General features: G+C 42.5%; 1 protein-coding gene and 1 long non-coding RNA gene across 2 annotated transcripts in view; one reads left to right on the forward strand and one right to left on the reverse strand.

Annotated features, from left to right (window-relative positions):
- Positions 1 to 2700: 2700 nt before the first annotated feature.
- On the reverse strand, positions 2701 to 3520 carry LOC124306016 (uncharacterized). Its single transcript, XR_006908491.1, has 3 exons — positions 3501 to 3520; positions 3302 to 3439; positions 2701 to 2856 (listed from the first exon to the last, which is right to left on the reverse strand). It is a non-coding gene; the product is annotated as an uncharacterized LOC124306016 (long non-coding RNA).
- A 2206-nt stretch (positions 3521 to 5726) lies between these two features.
- Positions 5727 to 18999, forward strand: part of LOC124306003 (laccase-5-like) — a 33049-nt gene continuing 19776 nt past the window's right edge. Inside the window, exon 1 of the mRNA XM_046766095.1 lies at positions 5727 to 6216. Coding sequence (XP_046622051.1) covers positions 6099 to 6216 — 118 coding nt within the window. The 5' untranslated portion in view covers positions 5727 to 6098. The remainder of the gene's footprint in view (positions 6217 to 18999) is intronic.

Genomic DNA, 18999 nt, shown 5'->3' on the forward strand with positions numbered 1-18999 from the left:
GTTCACACAATTCGTCGAATTTCTCGTCAAGCTTAGCGATGCGGTAACGAAGTCGATTCAGACTATTTGCAATTCTGCTTCGTTTTATTTGATACTATTTTCTTGTCGAAAGGACGTCAAAGCTTGCATCATAGGCGAGCGCGTACGTAACGCACATAACATGCTGTGCGTCGAAACCCCATCGCGTATATATAACAGTGTTTACATAAAAAAAAAAAGATATGTTAATAATCGGTGGGTAACTGACAGCGTGGCGAGCCGCCTGCTCCCAACCGATCACGATCAAAACTGGTTTTGTAATCAGCTTAGATTTTATTTAACCAGATGAATATACGCTGCAGCCGCGTGCGGCATGCACGGCAGTGTCAAAACGCTCCGCGTTGCATAACTCAGCTTGTGTTACTTGGATTGAACGAAAAGGATGGCGGTAAAAACTAGAGAAAAAACAAACGACCGATAAAAAAAAAAACAAATTCAATTTCAATTTCAACTACAATCTACCGTAAATCAATTCCATATAACGAGATTGCAAAAAGTATCCTCGATCGGTGTACACATGTATTATAAGTTTTAATTAACTCGGAACGTTTCGTCCATGCGACACTTTACAGAACGCGAGATACGCGATAGTGAAAAGATATTTCTGAGAGTAAAAATAAAATCTGCAGTTCGCACGAATTTTACACGGATTTAACATTATTACGAATTCGGGAAGTCGGTGTTTTACCGCTAATATGGGTGAAATTTATACCAGCGGGCAAATTTCTACGGGGTGCGCAAAACAGGCAGTTCTTGTACAACGGTGTTGAAAAATTTACAATTGTCCTTGGTATTATCCCCAGCTTTGGAAACAATGAATAATACGATAAGAATCGCTCGTAAAGCTCGTAAACTCGATTAAATTCAGCGCGTTGTCTGCCTTCGGCGTACGAATTGCCTATACATATACATATATGTAGAAAGTGGCAGGAGATTGGGAAAGTATATTAGAGGCATGGGAGTCCGAAGCTTATTAATAACTACGCCGCACGCTTTATGCAACATGTACCGATGTGTAGATAATCTGGAGTAGGAATATTTATCGGTATGCAATTCCTTAGGGATATTCTGTCAGGGGAATTTTGACCCTTTCCTCTGCGTGAGTCCAGGTATTTATTAACGTTATGGGTATAATTGTACTAAAATTCGCTAATGATCAAGGCTTGCAGAGTGTGTGAGTGCGTATAACTTGTACCTGGTTACACGCGTGTAATGTCGTAAATCAGTTAGGCTTCTGATTTCACTAGGTTAATTACCTACCTATCTCGCGGTTGTTTTGTTCAAAATTTCCTGCGGTGAATACAGGTACATTCACAACCGCTGCTGCTTGACCGAATTATACAGGTGCGTCGTTCTACAGGAGTTGAAAAAATTTTCACCTCACACGCGTCACTGACGCATTGACATCTGCAACTGGAATTTCCGTAGAGGTTTGGGCCCGAATGAAATTCTGCAAACTATGAAAATGAGGTATACATAATGGTGTTGCATTTTCAAAATTTTATACAAGTCATTAAAATTTATTCGGGTTTAATTTGTATCAATAATTGTGTGACTGAATGCTTGAAGGAAATTCAGAATTGGAATTTATGATCAAGCTCCAAATTTTTTTTTCACACGTCACATAGTCGTGAGTGTACTTAAAACCTTAGATATAATGATAACGTATACGGATGTACAGAGACCTGAAATTCATGAATCATCGCCGAATGTTCGATCCGGTTTTCCACGTACCAAAATACAGCTACTGTGAATTATCCAAAAATTGCAATCGCACAATAATCCGAATACACAAAGTGAGCAGCGGTAGCTTCTTTAGCCAGTCACGTCATCGTGTCGTAATCGCATCGTAACGTCAATTCCAATTTTAACCGATGACGAGGAAACAAAAAAAAAAAAAAAAAAAAAACCAAACCAATTCGTCGAACCGTTTTGTCACTTAGTATATAACGAGTACGATGTAAAAATTTCGAAGCTATAAAAGTTGCGCGATAATTCAACTGATCCACTTTCCTACGTAGATCCGAATTTTTGTTCTCCGCCTTTCATTTTCTTCCTACTCTATTTGATTCCTTTTTTTCTTTTCTTTTTTTTTTTCGGTTCTCTTTCCTTTACGCAACGGAATTTATTCATGCTAATTAATACTCCGTCAGTCACTTTCACGCGGCTTCATCTCGCGATAGATTCAACTGTAATAAAGCAACCGGTGACCCATAACCAGCAATGGGACCGCTTGTCTGTCAAACCTCTCAGTGACCACGCGCCCCGGCGAATCGACTACCAGTTCCATTCCTTGATTATACAAAAGAAAAAGGATCCTCTGTCCCGGCTGCCTAGTGTCTCGAGCCATTGTGTCGAGTTTTGAATGGCTCGCGATAACGATCCAAGAATTGTCATGGAACTGCAGGTTGCTGGCCGCGGATCGTCGAATCTGTTTCGCACTATTGGTGATCAAGGTTACTCAACGGATTATTATTGTCGTTGCGTAATATCAGCGACGCGTGACCGCGACTTCTGATCGTGAAATTCGAAAAAAGAAAGAAAACAAAAAAAAACATTCCAGAAGTAGAAAGAGGAAAAAATAATTCAATCCAGATAAATATTATCGAAACAAACCCCTCGATTCCGATCATACTTTTCCAAAGGATATGCAAGCACCGTTGCAAATGTGCAGTTACCATTTTTGAACCTTCACTCAGTCCACTGACCTCCAAAGCTTCATCTGGGTAGGTACGATATCCATGTGCGCTAAGACTGCAGGACAATGACTAGACGACCTTTACCGCAGAAATTCATCAGAGGTGCAGATCAGGTTCTCTGAAAACCAATACTGGAGAACGGTTAAAACGAAGCGTAATATATAGGCTCCCAGATGAATTGGCAAAATGGAATTGGGCCTGATGATATATCTCGAGTATAACGAACTGTTGGTTGATAAAACGATGAAACGGCGGCGAGGACAGTGTCACTTGAAATCTATGAAAACCCTGCGAATCATTCAAAATCTGATGGCTGTGTGAATAATGATTTGAAATATTTCGATCTCTCGAATATAAGCACTTTGTCCGAAAATTGCAGGATTGGTTTCATGACCCAATCATGCTGTAGGTACCTCCATTGTATACGAGTCTATTTCCCGTGGTCAGCAGTGATTCGTATCAGTCTGCGGGGGAAGGAGAAGTCGGGTCAATGAATCCGGGAGCTGATAGGAGATAAAAAACGTCCTCGAGAGCCGAGATCCGTGTACGAACAATGATTATACCTTTGGAGAACCGAAGTCCAGACGCGTCGCTTCGGCAGCGTCGTTTCGGTGTTCCGCATAATTCGGCCTTCCAATTCTTGGGGGTAGAGTGACTCGGCTGTGATACGTTGAGTAACGAGCTCTTCCGTCCGTCTCGAGCTGCTGACAAAACGCGAAGTTCTGGGCGACGTCTTTTAACGAGAGGGCGGGTCGAACGAACCTTGAGATTGTTATCGATCGCGAAACTGAACCGCGTCTTCCGCATTCAGCTTCTGCGAGGTGCTACCGATCGAGCGATCGGACACACTGCGCATCGACGACTTGAAACCGTTGCCGAAGTTTCCAGACATCCCTCGACGTTCCAGATTTTCGAACCACTTGAGGTCACAAGTTATCGTTTCCAAACGTTTGCGAAATCCGCTTAGGAATCGGTAACGAAATATCGGACCAACGCCGGCCAGCCCAAATAAGTTAGTCCAAGGTTCCTCGAGATAAATGACCAATTAAACTAGCCGTATCTACCTTTTTATCTTTCGTACAAGTAATTATTCTGCCCGGTATAAGCATTACCGACTCATTGCGCACCCGACGTAATCCGCTCACCGACACCGATCTTAATCGGAGGTATTGGTCACTTGGCGAAATACGATGTTGGTACAAGATATCACCGCCCAGGAAAGTCGCCCGTACGCCAAATCGGATTTGGACAGTCCTTGCAATTGGCGTGGTCTACATTCTTCCGCGATTATTATAGCCGTTATTAAATTTGTCCGACAGGAAATTTTCTGCCACGTTGTTGCGTCTTGATAATTTTTCAAGTCCCGTTCACCACCAGCTCGGAGAGAACCTTAGAGGATCTTTACTCTCTTGGATCCCGGTAGAAATTCCTGCACCTTTGTCTCCGGAGGTGAATTGTTTTTTGGTATTTGCAGCCGAGAAGAAGAAAGGAATCTTTTCGAATCTGATGCTGCACGACGATTGAAATCTCCCCTCGATTATCTCAACCCATTATTAACGAAGGAACGGCTCGTTAGGCTCTCGAAAAAAATGCCGTGCAGTTGATGAATGCACAATGGACGATATACCCACGTGCGTCTCTTTATCGAACAAAGCAGACAACCGTTCACGTAACGCAGCTGTATGCTTGCAGGTTGATTAACTGCCGTGATCAGAGTATTGTGAACTCTCTCGTAAGAGATATCCGAACCGCGCCTGCATTTCACTGCACCATTTGCAGCAAAAAATTGGCACGATATATCGACCGAACGCGGAAGCGCGTTGGTTTAAATTAAAACTAGCATAGGTAAAACCTGAGAGACAATTTCGCGATCAGGCGCGTAGGCGCACACCGGCATGTTGATGGTCCAAGAGAAAGAAGAAGAAGAAAAAAAGTCGCCATTTCGAGTACCTACTACGCTATGGTATCGATTCAGGAAAATTAGCAAGGCAGCGCGCGATCTCTTGGAAAGTAACGGATCAACCGACATATCCGTTCTGCCTCGATTTACATCGGTTTCGCTCGCTGCTCCAACAAATTCCCTTTCGATTTCTAACCGTGCAGGGGATTCCTCGAGCGTGGGTGCATGCCTCTCAACGATTGCATGCACTTAAGCTTCTCAAGCTGCACACGGACAGAGGCTGACTCCGAGATTAGAATGCGAGGCGTGGAGCTGGTCGCGTTTCTAAGTCGCAAGCGCACCTTGTATACACCTGGAAAGTCAATCACTGTGACAACGGACTGCTACAATTTCCCAGACATCGTTTCAAGCGCGGTTAACATCGACAAGGTCACGTTCCGATCCGGCGTGTCAAACACCATGGGACATTAGGCGCGGTAGGAGGAGTGGGCGAAAGCTTGTTGCATCTGGACGTTGAAGAGCGAGCGCGAAGACGTCGTGGAAATCGAAAGGAAAGGAAAATGGGTTCCCATTGTCAACGTCAAGGCGATAGTCGAAGGGTGTGGTCTTGGTAATCGCTGAAACGGGATCCCGTGGTTTTCCGCATCGCGTTACGGACGGCTGTTGCACGGCTCTAGGAAAAGGAAAGGTACCGTGCGATTGGTCGTGTAGCAAGTAGACTTTTAGTCCGGGTCTTGTCCCGGGGTCCGAGTCGCCGATGGCGCCCCACCTCCTGGTCTATCGTGGCCGAGCGGAGCTCCCTTCACCTTCGGAGGAAGTCCACCTCGGAATTCCTCATCGCGACTGCAACCTTAGCCCGAGCAAGAGACACGGGAGGCCCGGTCCTAGGCGAGCGTCCACCACCTCCACCGACTCCGCACCACCTTCGCAGGATAAACGGTACCACCACTTCCTCTTCTACCATCACCACCATACCGCCTCGAGAGCAACCACCACAAGCAAGGCTGCGGCATAGGCGAGTCAAAGCGCCAAACTCTCCTTGGGAACGGTTGCGGCCGTTCTTCTCCGTATCTCTCGAAAGGAGGTGAACGCGTGCGAATTTTACCATTGGCAGGGGGTATCGAGGGTAGGAGCCAATCTGGCGACAGCGGAGGTGGAGCGATAGGTATTAAATAGGCGAGCGACGGTTGGAGTTCGGGTAAACGCGCCGTACGTAATGGGTTGTTGGTATTTCGGATAGTGGTCCGTTTGTGGTGGCTCTTCGAGTTGTCGGTACCGTCGTAAATCGCGATAATTCCTCTCGTCGGCGAGGTTCGAAGGATCATCCGGTGCAGTGTCGCGGCTGCGAGTGACAACGAGTCCCGCGAATACCACCGAGAGCTAGTAAACTCAGTTACCGGTTTGCCAGTGCCGGAGTCAGTCACCAAGACGAAGTGCCCCAGGTATAAACCGAGAAAGCCATGCCGTCTACAAACGGCTGTCACCGCTTTGTCTGGGTCCTCGTCATCCTGGGATCCCTTTTCCTCGAGGATGTAGCGCCGGTTCGCATCAGGACGAACACCGTCAAACGGAAGAAGGGTGAGTGGTACCCCAGCATTCCCAAAACTCATCATCCGTCCCGTTCCTCGTTACAAAGTGCGCGCCGTGCCGTTCTTGCCACTTACAACAGAGAGAGAGAGCAAGAAACAAAAACCACAAAAAAAAAATAAATAAAAAAAACAACGAACCAACGAACGAAGCGTTCGGCGAACCCTTCCGAATCCGTATGCCTGTGCGTATATCCAGTATATACTCGATGATGCGAACGTGCATCGGACGCTTCTTAAGCGAGCTTGTTATAACGGGTCCAGGATGACGGAAGACTGTTACTACTAGAGTGTTGGTCAAGCTCGGCGTGAAATGCCGTAGCTACCAGAAACCTAGACACGGAACGGTCTGCCTACCTGCCTACCTTCCTGGTCAGTTGTTAACCTGCTCACCTACATGTCGCCTTCGTCGGTCATTGTCTCGTGCCATCTAGTCGAGGCATTCCGAAAACCAGTTTGTCCGATACGCGGACGCGTGTATTAACGGTTTCAGAGGGGCAGAAAACTTGTTTAATACAGTTTTGCAACCGCGCATGCAGCGTCAACGAACCCATCGCGTTGATTCCGTGCCTACTCGGGCGCCTGCGATTTGAATCGAAGAATTCGAACGAAGTTCAGTGTCAAAACTGTGCATTGGCCAACGCCAATGCGCTTCGAGTACGATTACCGGACCATTACTGGTCAAACAACACTCGCCGATGTGTTCCAATTCACGAGTAGTCGCTCTCGATGTGTTTTTTCAACAATTAAAAACCAGTCTGTGATGATACGTCACCGATTGCTGTAAAACACGCACTCGACGATCAGCGCAGGCCGAATGAACGTGAATGAACGATGAATCAGACTTCTTTTCATTTCTAATAATCATGACCACCGATCGGAGATCCCTTATCGATCATCAATTGACTTGTTTCATCGGCAGCGGTGCACGTCGTTATTGTCATTCTACATTACACCGTGTCCGATAGAATCTATTCGAATTAGAATTGACGTTGAAAACGTTTCGTGTTTCTTCTTGCTTTCTTCGATCCACGTTCCACACAGGATGAGAGAACGAATCCACAAGATTGTAGAAGGTTGACGAATAATTGGTCAGAGAATGTGACGAGATTCTGTGTCATTTTTTCAAGGTTGCCTAGCGGCCGTAAGAAAAGATGAGGAGCAAAAAGACTAGGAGATTAGAGAAAAAAAAACTATTGGATAATTCAAACCTACTACGTCGAGATATCTCGAAGGATAATTACCTAAGCAGTAGAATCGTGTTCACCGTTATATTGTGAAAGTTCGGATGATCGAACCGCGTTGAAAAGTTCCAAAATTCCAATATTTTTAGTTCGCTTCATCTTATCATCTTCCAGATCTTCTTTCTCCCCCTTCTATCTCCTCCTTCCCTCCTCCTCCCACTCTTTCTCTCTCTCTTTCTCTCTCTCTCTCTCTCTCTCCATGTCAGTTATTCGTATCTACGTCGCTTCTTCTTCGTTAAAATACCCGAGACGCTATCCGCACCGTGGCTGCAACGCGCGAGTAACGGTTTTGGGAGAAAGTCCTGATGATGGTGACTATAAGCGGATTCTGCGTGCTCTTCATTCGTTTCGGTTCGCTCAGCGTTGCTGCCGGTTTACAGTTTTACCATAATTCGTTGGTTTTCACGAACATTTTTCTCGTCTTCTCCGCTTCTTTTCTCTGGTATTCCCAACCTTGTAAAAATCACGCTTCATTCCAAGTTGGAAGAAAATCACTGATCGAAATTGATTGTAGTAATCAAGGTTATCAAATTCACTCGAAGCTTGCTGCAGGCGGATGAATTGAAAGGACGAAGCAATTCAAATCACTTTTTGCTCAAGAGGAACGGGAACGCGATCGATTATTGCAAGTCCGACAATTGAAAGATGAATTGGAAAGCGAGCTGCTTCCACCTAGGGCACTTCCAGATGACTACACGCTACTTTAAACCCGCCTAATTACTTCTAATCTTCTAATGCTCTCGTGCCCGGAGTATCTTTAGACCAAAGCCGATGTTCCAGGTAGGCTCAACACCTTGTCTGCGATTCGTTGGCACGATTTTATAACAGACATCTGTGTGTGGGTAGATCCTCTCCTTTCATTCATCCATTCCCCATGGCTTCGCTGCGGTAGACCCACGGTAATAAAGTGGCAGTGTTGAACGCGAAGAGTCAGCCGATTTCTGAAAAATTGAGGAAATTACCGCACACTAAGTCTCCAGGCTGTGGTTATTTGTTATGGATAATTGTACCGCTCTTAGGATACCGGCGTAAAATATTGGAAAAATTAGGTTGTGAATAAACTTCCAGAAAACAATTTTATTTATGTTTGTTTATAATTGCACAACTGTGTAATTATTTGTCATCCTGTTATTTAGCAATGTTTCCAAAACCTTCCGCGTAACGCTTTTTCGGTAATACGGCGAAAGTCGAACGCAATTTTAGATCCTTCGTTCCTCCGACCTGGATACAGTGCCCTGAAATTATTTATCCCACGTTGAGACAAATTTTGTTTTCCCGTTTTTTACTCCCAGATCGATTACCGCAAAATCCTGTATATCGTTAAAAATGCGTGACGTGTTACGCGTTTTTCAAAACAACGCGAGGCGAGAGGATTTACTTTGACTACGGTAACTCATCGTCAACAGAATGGTGAACATAGCGAAGAGGCTCCAACGAGTGTATAATGCCGCGATGTTTTTATTGAAACGAACACACGTATAATTGGGACGCATTGACCATTCAGCCCATCTTTATTCATTAAATTTTCTACCCAACGTGGCTACAGACTCGTATAATTAGAGGTGATATTTTATCGGACCAAATCGTCGACGCTATCGCTCTGCAGCCGCACTCTGTAAGTTACGAACTTGCTTCCTGCCATGCTGGATACGTCATGATTAGAGGTGTGAAAGGCTTTATTAACCGTATCATTTTCTGGGAATGAAAAATTCGTAGCACGCCTGTACCACTTAATTCGCCCATGACTCGGGGGAAATTAATTCGCTAGAGAGTCCAAAGCTGGAACCCAAGAACATCGTTCTAGGAGAAATACCGGTTTGTCGAAAGGACGCAATTTCCCTCCTGTCGAACAATGATAAAACAGCAACGCAACAACCATCCAACGAGGAACGTGGACATTATCTTATTCCTTCCTGCGTTACACTGTTTTGCAAACGTTCAAATCCCTCCCGAGTTTAATTAGCGGCATGTAATGAGCCATGGCAATCGAGGCTGGGAACGTTCGCGATTCTTGGCTAAAGTTACGTTACATGCCAGGGCATGGTACTTGCCTCATTTCCTGGCCTGAACGGGATATTGCTCGATGGTTGCAGCATTCGCATTTACTGCTCGGATTGTTGCGGTTTCTTTGGAACCGGCAAGAGGCGTCTGCATCCCAACGTCCGTCTTCCATTCACGCCGCGGCTCTTCCACCTGACCTTGTCTCGCTGCCTTAACAATCGGTCTGCACTCCGAGTACAGTTACCCTGCAAAACGGTTGGATTCTGACGAGGATGTAAACCAGGCTACCCGTACCAAACAAAAGTGAAATGGCACGTATCTTACATTCCGTCATTTCGCTTAACGTCGAGTGAAAAATTACCCGTCGTATCTCTCCTAGAGGGGTAATTTTGCCGATTTGAAACGGTACATGACGCGAGATCGAGCCGTTTCATTTTCGATTCCTCCACGGTGTAATTTAACTTGCGATGAAGTTATCAACGTGTGAATATACGCGCTTGGGTGCGTGATTTACAATGATAAAACCTCCTTTCATATGCATTTCTTCGCCGCATTAAAATCTTCAAGGGAACAACGACGGCTTTCACGTGTATAATGTTGCACATTGACTTTGTAGCCTATGATGATGGTTGGACGGTTGTTAACAATTCGTTTCCAATCGTTTCAAAGAAGAAAGTGATCCCGATGAAGCGATGTGATCAATTTTTGACGCTGACTACCCCCAATGATTGAGAAATGATTTATCGATAAAAGTTTTGGATCTGTCGACCTCGATCCAGCAGCTTGTGTGCGTATCACGTAAAAGAACCGACCAAGTCGAGAGGGCAGAAGGTCACTCTTCTGGCTATGCATAATCAGGCCCAAATCGGAGCGAGTCCTCGATTAGTTAGGTAATAACTGCGGATCGACGATCGTAATTCGTTGGGCTAAAGCGAAACGGGCTGCATTAAGGCACGATACGATCACGTGCACGACGTGACACGGCGCTCACTTTCCAACCAGCTACACCGTCGTTTCTCATTACACGTCCATTTCGCTGACCTAAGAAGAGTGGGCCTACCTCAACTGGTCAATGTTTGGCCACCGCGCATGATGCAGCACGCAGTAATTGAAAGAGGGCCGACTCGAGTTATTCAACTAGGAAATTATACGGACATGTGTCGCTGCTGCGTTACCATTTTTGGAAATATCCCGTCGTGTCTTAAGTCGACAGCGTCTTTCGTCCGGGCAGGACATTAAGACGACGAATTAATTACAGCGAGTACGGAATAATTTGCCAGACTGAGAAGGATTTCATTTGTTACAGTAACCAGAAAAATACCGTAAAACAGGTATCGTTGAAATAAACTGTTTGAATACTGTTTGGAATTAGGAAAAACGAGGTACGCCTAACCATTTTGCGCTATCGTCGATCCTTTTTCGGTGATCGCAACGCAAAATCAGTTTGTGAGGTTTAATCTACCTTTTTAGTTAAACAAGGCTTTAACCGATCGCAATGAGAAAGAATAGTAACGGATACTAGACTTTCCTAGATTTGCAAGGATACTAGACTAGATTTGCAAGGAATGTCTGGCGCAAAATGAACGGGATACGAAAAAGGTTGACCGAGCCTCGTGCGATTAACGTAAACTTCTTTGCGCGATCTTTATCAGGAATTAGCCGCAACGTTTATCGGTGCGATAGAATTTGTTTGGAAAGGAATTTAAATTATCACGTTCGAACGCGTGTATCTGGTGTGGAAAGTATCGGTGTCGGGTTTTCTTAACCTTATGAAGTTAGAGATCGACTGCAATAACGCGAACAAGTCCCATTAGAAAACGGCGCTGATAATCCGACGAGATTGAGGTATCCGGTTTCCCGCGATGTCCTACGTGCACCATTCCCGACTCTCGCTTGTACGATGCTCCCATGTTTAAGATTCGATCGCAGGATACATCGAAGGATCGGAAATGCGTCTCCGAATCGCTGGAATTTCTTCATCCGAGCCGTGATCTGGGATATCGTATAAATAGAAGGAAAGATGCAAGAAGCGATTTATTAGGTGTGCATGTATACATTATGCATGGATGCGGAGTTATTTGAAACGATATATATGAACAATTATATTTTTCGCTCGAGTATGAATTTCGTGGCTGTCACGGTCATGCCGCAAAGTTTGGCAAGCGAAACGGCGATTTTCCGGTCTCAATTGTTGTATCGTACTGCCTGTTGTTGTTATTATTATTATACCCATATTTGCGTGCTGCTCAACAGAGATAAAATCGATTCGCTGCACCGTGGATCAAGCTGTTGTGTGATCTAGTTTAGCCTAATTAAAGCAACGCGTGGTTATGTTTGTAATTTTTATCGTGCAATCGTTCTGCAGAAATTTGTCGGCTGATTTAAAATTCAACACCTTGATTTTCTAACCCGATATGGTACGATTCAATTTTTGCGTCGGATGTCATTGGAATTTATGTTAAGTCTATGTTTATTTACGGAGCCGGGTTGAAGTTCGGAATTTTAACAGTTCCGAAAGCGCCTAATTCTGAATTATTTAGTGGAGAAACTTGAAGTAAAAAAATCAAATTTTGGAGATACAACAAAGTATCGAATGGGAGGAAACTCGATGGATCAAAGTTCCGAAACGCAAGATTCCGAAAATTCAAGTTACGATTGAGCAAAGTTACGAAAAATAAATTTCGATTTTTCGGATTTTTTCGGAACTTTGAGCTTCGTGTTTCGGACCATTAGAAACATTGATGTTTCTTTAAATTTTTATTTCCTTACTTCAAGTTTCGCTACCAAAATATTCGGAATTTGGCTCTTTCGGAACTTTTCAAATTCGGAATATCAACCCTGTCCCAGATGTAACATGATATCGCGAACGCGGATGTTGCTGCAGCAACATTCGGCGATATCGCTGATTCGGTTCCGGCTCGTAGTCGCGTGTCGTAAACGCGAACGAATTAACCGTGAATAATGTTTATAAGCCGTAAAGAAAGGATGCTAGAAAGTGAACACGCCTAGACCGCCTACTATTCCGCACTATGAGTGGACTATATTTTACTACGTTTCGATCGAAATCACAACAACTTTTTTTCCAACGTCTTTTTTTTTATCACGCAAAATATCACACGGCGAATAATTTATTCTCATTCTACCGTCAGATTTTACAATTAGTAACGATTCATCCGACACCTTAGGTACAGTTGAAAAATCAATTTTTATTTTCCTTACCAATTATATATCACCCTCGAAAAACTGAACAAAATTTCAACATACATTCATCCCGCAAACGGAAAAAAAACACACACACACACACATGCATTCCGAAAGCGATTTCAGAGAATCAAGTGAGGCAGGAAATAAATTGAGATCGAGGAAAGGGAGGTGGCGATAAAAAGTAAAAATCGAAACGTAATAAAAAAAGAGTTTACCCGTCCGTGATACTGTAAAGTTATTATAAATACGCGGCGTAGCCTGGCTCGGTAAAATTTTCTCAAGACTTTCATCCGAATAATTATCACGCTTGAGATTTCTGTCGTTAAACCATTCGGTGGATTATCGTCTGATTTCCCAGGTGCAATTTTTCGAACCTTTTATTGTTAAATCCCAGCAAAGTGCACGTCGGCCGTCCGAACGAATTCTGCGAAGTTAATTAACGTCGTACTTTGGCAAGCGTTATTGCCTTCGTTAAATAATTACCTTCCGCGTCGCATAAATAATTTTACATTCTCGTGCGCATATATACGTGTGTTAACGGTCGTATCTCAGATTTTGGAGAAAGTTTCCCCCTCGATTATAATGCATACCTACGCATAATGGCTTATCTCTCTCTCTTGAAGGCAACGATGTCGATCAGCGCACACCGCGGTGAAGTTCCGCTAAATTAATGGCCACGACTGTCATCGCGTGATGAAAAAAAAACCGCCTGTCAACGCCGAGATTGGTCAATAAATGGAACCATTAGATGCTTACGCGCAGAGTTCGTACCCCGATAATCTCTAGTAGCCTGCGCCAGTTTCTAATACATTACCGCATAAACATTTGCATAAACAAAATACGGAGCAGGCGATACACGCGCAGGACCAGTCAGCTAATTCAGGAGTCAATCAACTGATCGCAGAATTGATTAGCCCGTAGGATTTGACCGCTCGTTGTAGGTTTCTACGCATTTCTACGCATACGACTTGGATCTTTTACTTTTTTTTTTTTTTGTTTTGTTTTCTTCCTTCATTATTATTATTTCGAACCCGTCCGATTACGCCGTCACGTCTCCGCACGCTAGGATGATCCGTGAGATAAATGGTGCGTGAACGGTGATGCTGTGGCCGTTATGAGTCCTACACTGAGAGAAATTGTTAATTCCGGTTACCGCTCGGTCCTTAACTATTTTCATTTTTTTACCACAATCGAAAAATATGGTTCCAGGTAAACGAAAATGGTTAGGCGTACCTCGTTTTTCGTAATACCAAAAATATTCAAACGGTTTTTTTAACGATACCTGTTTTACGGAATTTTTCTGGTTACTGTAACAAATGAAATTCTTCTCAATTCACGTAGAGGTATGTGAAAAATGAAAGCCATGTACGCGATTCGAACGTGTTAATAACAACATCACACGGTATACGATCGCAAAGAGAGACGGGATGTGAACGCGGCTCAAAAAACATCGTTCTCCACTTTTAAACAAACAACCTTATCTCGATGCTCGGACCGATTAGTAGTTTGTACGAAATTTGCAATAGAATATTGATATGTTAATCGGGCGTTATAACGATTTGAACGAAAAATTGTTTCTCGCCTTCGCTTCGTAGAGAGATGATAAAAAATAACAACAACAGCGACAACTCGTTTTTTCATGGGAATAGTTTTTTTTTTTTTTTTTTTTTTTTTTTTTTTTATCAAGATCAATAACGATATACCTGTAAACAAATTATTGGATACCAGTTTTCTACAAATATTTATCAATTCGAGAAAGAGTTTCTAATGACGGTTTCAATATTTTTCAAGTACCCACGTGATCCGCATCTTCAATTCGAATCTGCATATATCCAGCAGTTAAAGGCCTCTCGAGCTGACGCGAGGACCGATTCTTGAATTATGCTCAAACTTTTCGTGTCACTCAAAACGAGCCCAAGAATCTTGATGTCGATTTTATTCCGCGCCGCGTCTACGGAAAAAGTCGATTTCACCGGTCACACATCTTTATACGTACACAAGCACTCCGTCTGTATTATAATCTCGCACGTTTCTTCCGAGCTGGGACGGACGGATTCTGTAAAAGCGTACGAGGGCTTTGCAAGTGCGTGAATTGAGGCGCCGGGCAAAATGACGAGCAGCATTAGAAAACTTCGTTTCTCCTGATCGTGAGCATTTGAAATGTACACACAATGCGTAAATGTATATCCATCTTCTTCTCAGTTTCTCGCTCCATTTTGTTTCCCCTCAAATTGCACCGCTCGTGATTTTTTTTATCGCGTTACGCTGCCCCGCGTTATTTCCCTCCGTTCTAATCACGGTGAAATTTTTACAATGGGATTTACACTTTCGTGTATTCACGGATTCGAATATCGAAGAAGATCCGGTGTACGCGGTAGCAGCGATGATTAACATTGAAATTATAACGAACGCGATTTTATACGCACAATACGTTTTTAATATATATATGTACTCGTTTCTCAAGGCTGTATTATTGTTGTGACGTACGAGCAAAAATTCACACAGGATATCACAAGTCTGATCTGTTAAACGGATGTAAAACAATAAGAAAAAAGTTTAGGATAGAATGCAAATTAACGGAATTGGAAGGAATAAAAATAGAACAAAAAACAGAAAAGTATGAAACTAAATATCTCCTCGGTGTATTAATTTTCAGGACAGTGAAAAGAAAGAAAACAACGCCCTCGAGGTAATGGAAAAGAAAAAAAAAAAAAAAACTAATCAAACAAATTGATCATATTTGACATCGATAATGTTACAGAGCGCTTCAGACGTTCTCCAGTTTCTTTTTATTCTCTCATAGCTTTTATTTTATTTTTTTCTTATTCAACAATATTCTCAACTCTCGGGCAAATTTTCTCCTCCTTACGAATGTGGGTTAAAACGAGCCTCAGGCGTGTTCGTCCGGTACAAAAGCCAGCGATAAATTTTAAATCCGATTTAGCATCTCGCTAAAATAATTAATATAATTCAACTTCACCCGCACATGTAGATAAAAAAAAATTTTCAATCAGGTCCGCCGAAAGTCGCGTCCAGTATTTTTCATTTTTACTCTCCAATTTATTCCAACTTTTTTTCTAGCAACAAAGAGAAAAAATGTACAGATTGTCCCCTGGGATACAAGAAATCGAGTTTTGCCTTCTTTTTTTTTATGCTCATGTCTCGAGCGAAATACGACTACCGTACTTACTTTTCATCCGCATCTCGCATCTGATTATCGAGGTTCGGATACAGAATATTTACGAATTTGTATTCGGACCGTGTTCGTTGTCCGAACGGCAGGCACGCCACATGTTAGGCGGTAGCCGAAATTGTTGTCGATTAAAGTAAGTGACTAAACGCAACGCATATCAATCGTCGCGTCGGGACTTATGGGTAACAACCTTTTGAATTGAACTTAAATGTCTATAAAGCACCGAGTCACGTAAGGCTGCGGTTAATCTTCTTGTTAACTCGACTTTAACGAAACGTTGTTTCCTCTCTTTTTCTCATACGCATAATCATTGTGCCGGTGTAAAACGGGGTTTAAATTTAGTCGTGTCTTGTCCGATTATTATTATAATCACGTGTCGCACATTTGTGCGAATCAGTTCTCAAATCAATCACGGAAAAACGATTTTATACCCCAGACATTTTATACAGTAAATCTTGAGGGGTTATTCGTCCCCCGATAAAGTGACGAACGATTTAAATGTGGCTTGAAACTAATTTCAAAAACTTTTAACACTGATTCGAAACGGTTTCAAACTGACTTCAACGAGTTTCATGCGACTTCTCAGCGATCGTATCCAAAAGTGATTTGCGATTTTTATGAAAAAACTGCCAATCGCGAAATCAAATTTCTTATTCAGCTGCTGAGTATGCAACGATAATTTCAATGTACAGGATATTCGATACGGTTTAATATCTGTGCAACAATCGTATCCGCGACGTATTCATAAGTTTATGTTATATATTTGTAACGATTACAAATTTGATCGTCAATAGCTGAATCGATGATCGAAACGTCCGTTTCACTATTTTACAACGTGACAAATTGTTCTCGAAAATAAGCTCGAAACGTTAATTCAACGACTTTTACAAACGGCAGAGATTTGAAAACGCTAAATGAACGTTTGACGCGCTTCTGTTTCAGGCTCGTTGAAATTCTTTCCTCAATTTTAGGCCAAGCTTTTATTCCTACGGATACGCCCGCGTTCTTTGTTGGATCCACATGTGATCAGTATTCAGATAAACTAAGTGATTATAAGAGCGCGTTAGCATGAGAAACTGAGAATCGCGTGGACCTTTCACGTGGCCCCAATCGGAGTCGCGTTCTTCTTCCACAAAGTTTCTTATGTAGATTTTCATTCCTGATCACCGCAGAAATTCTTCGGAATAACAGTTTTCCTTTCCTTTTACTTCAATTTAATTAACAACGATTTCTTTCCACGGAATTTCATTTATTTCCGCTAGTATAAATACGGAGGAGCATCCTTTTGCACTTGTCGCGTATACTTGCAATAAAAATGTATCGCGCTGCAGTCTAGAAAGTTTCCACCGCGTTTATGCACTCGGACGCGTTTATAAGCGAGTTAGATTATAATAGGCAAGGAACTTTGACCCGCGGACAAATAGAGAGGAAAAAAAAAAACACTTTTACATCGATCAAACGCGTAACAGTGTAAATTCGGTGGAATTAGAAAAAATTCGACAAAAAGTCGTCGAGCGGTCGTCGTTTTTACGATAGAATATAGGAGCGTGAAATCGCAAGTTCCGTTGTATTATTGAAGAGGCACGTGGTCAAAACGAGTTTCGATTTGACCGGTAAATCGGTAATTACGATCAAGCTATCGATTTCATTTGCATTTAATAATATAACGGTCGCGATTCGGATTCGATTTTGCATGTGTGAGAGCATTGATGCTGATCGCGTTCTGTGACACAGATTTAATAGATTTTGCTTACGGGGATGCGGAATAGAGAGCGACCCGTCTGTCTTCTTCTTCTTCTTCTCTTCTTCTTCTCTTCTTCTTGTTCTTCTTTTTCTTCTCCTTCTTCTATTTCTACTTCATTCAACTCGTTCGACTGGTTGACGTTCGAGTAAAACGATGAGTTTTCTGCATTTACTCGCCGGCTCTCACTGCTCGACGACCAAAAAGAGAGAGCAAAAAGAGCAGAGTTCGAAGAAGCTGACTCAAAGTTGTCTGCTTAAGGACGAATATGACGGACCATCCGGATCAAGAACTGAAAAAAGAGGCAAGAACAGTAATTAATGACTGTATAACAGAAATGATTCGGAGAAAACTTGAACGACGAAAGCAAGAATATCGATTTGAGAAATGATTTTATAATAAGAACGTTCAAAATGATCGGACACTGGTTATTTTTGTACGTTATTAATTTTTTTTTCCATTCCGGGTATTATTTTCTTTATGATACAGATGCACAGAAATCTCGTCATCAAAATTTATCGAACAATTATCATTCTTGACGCTTGAGTGGTTGGAGTGTAGAAAATTTTCAAAACTCTCCGAACTTTTCGTTCTTCTACACCTAATCTTCTGCTTCTGTATTCTTCTTTCACCCCCAAAGTTCTCCACGCACCTTTTCCACCCTTATTCTATTTCAAGCTTCTATTATTATTACTACCCGAATATCATTGCTGTATTTTTTCCAAAGAGCCCCATGATCGATCTTATAAAACTTCTGATTCTGATTCCGATCACGCCTCTGTCCGTTTATATTTTTCAGCCGTCTAATTTTATCTGGAATATTTATTCCTCCACTGAGAAAAATTTATTTTGTTATGGTAATTAGAAAAATTATCGTTAAAAAAAACTGTTTTAATATCGTTGGAATTACGAAAAACGAGGTACACCTGACCATTTTGCGCTATCGTTGATCCTTTTTTTGTAATTGCAACTCAAAATCAGTTTGTTCGGTTGACTCGACTTTTTTAGTTAAACAAGGCTTTAACGTCAATTTATCGTTGCACGAGCATTAAATTTTCGCAAAAGTTGCAAGAAAATCTAGCAACAGTGATCGTAATGAGAAAGAATAGTAACGGATACCGGACTTTCCGGTAACAGCTATAAAACTAATTTTCATTTTCTACCTAGAACCATACTTTCCGATTGTGATAAAAAATGAAAATACTTAACGACCGAGCGGTAACCGGAATTAAAAATTTCTCTCAGTGTCGAGGATCGATGATTGATGTCAAATGTACAGGGATCACACCGTCATTTGTCTGTATATGTATCACGCATGATTGCAAACGAGTGGATCGAAGCTCCTCGTATTATCTGCCAGTGATCGGTTGGTGCACATGGTGGATGAGCTTA

The sequence above is a fragment of the Neodiprion virginianus genome, chromosome 5 (assembly GCF_021901495.1).
Source record: "Neodiprion virginianus isolate iyNeoVirg1 chromosome 5, iyNeoVirg1.1, whole genome shotgun sequence".
In the NCBI taxonomy this organism is placed as follows: Eukaryota; Metazoa; Arthropoda; class Insecta; order Hymenoptera; family Diprionidae; genus Neodiprion; species Neodiprion virginianus.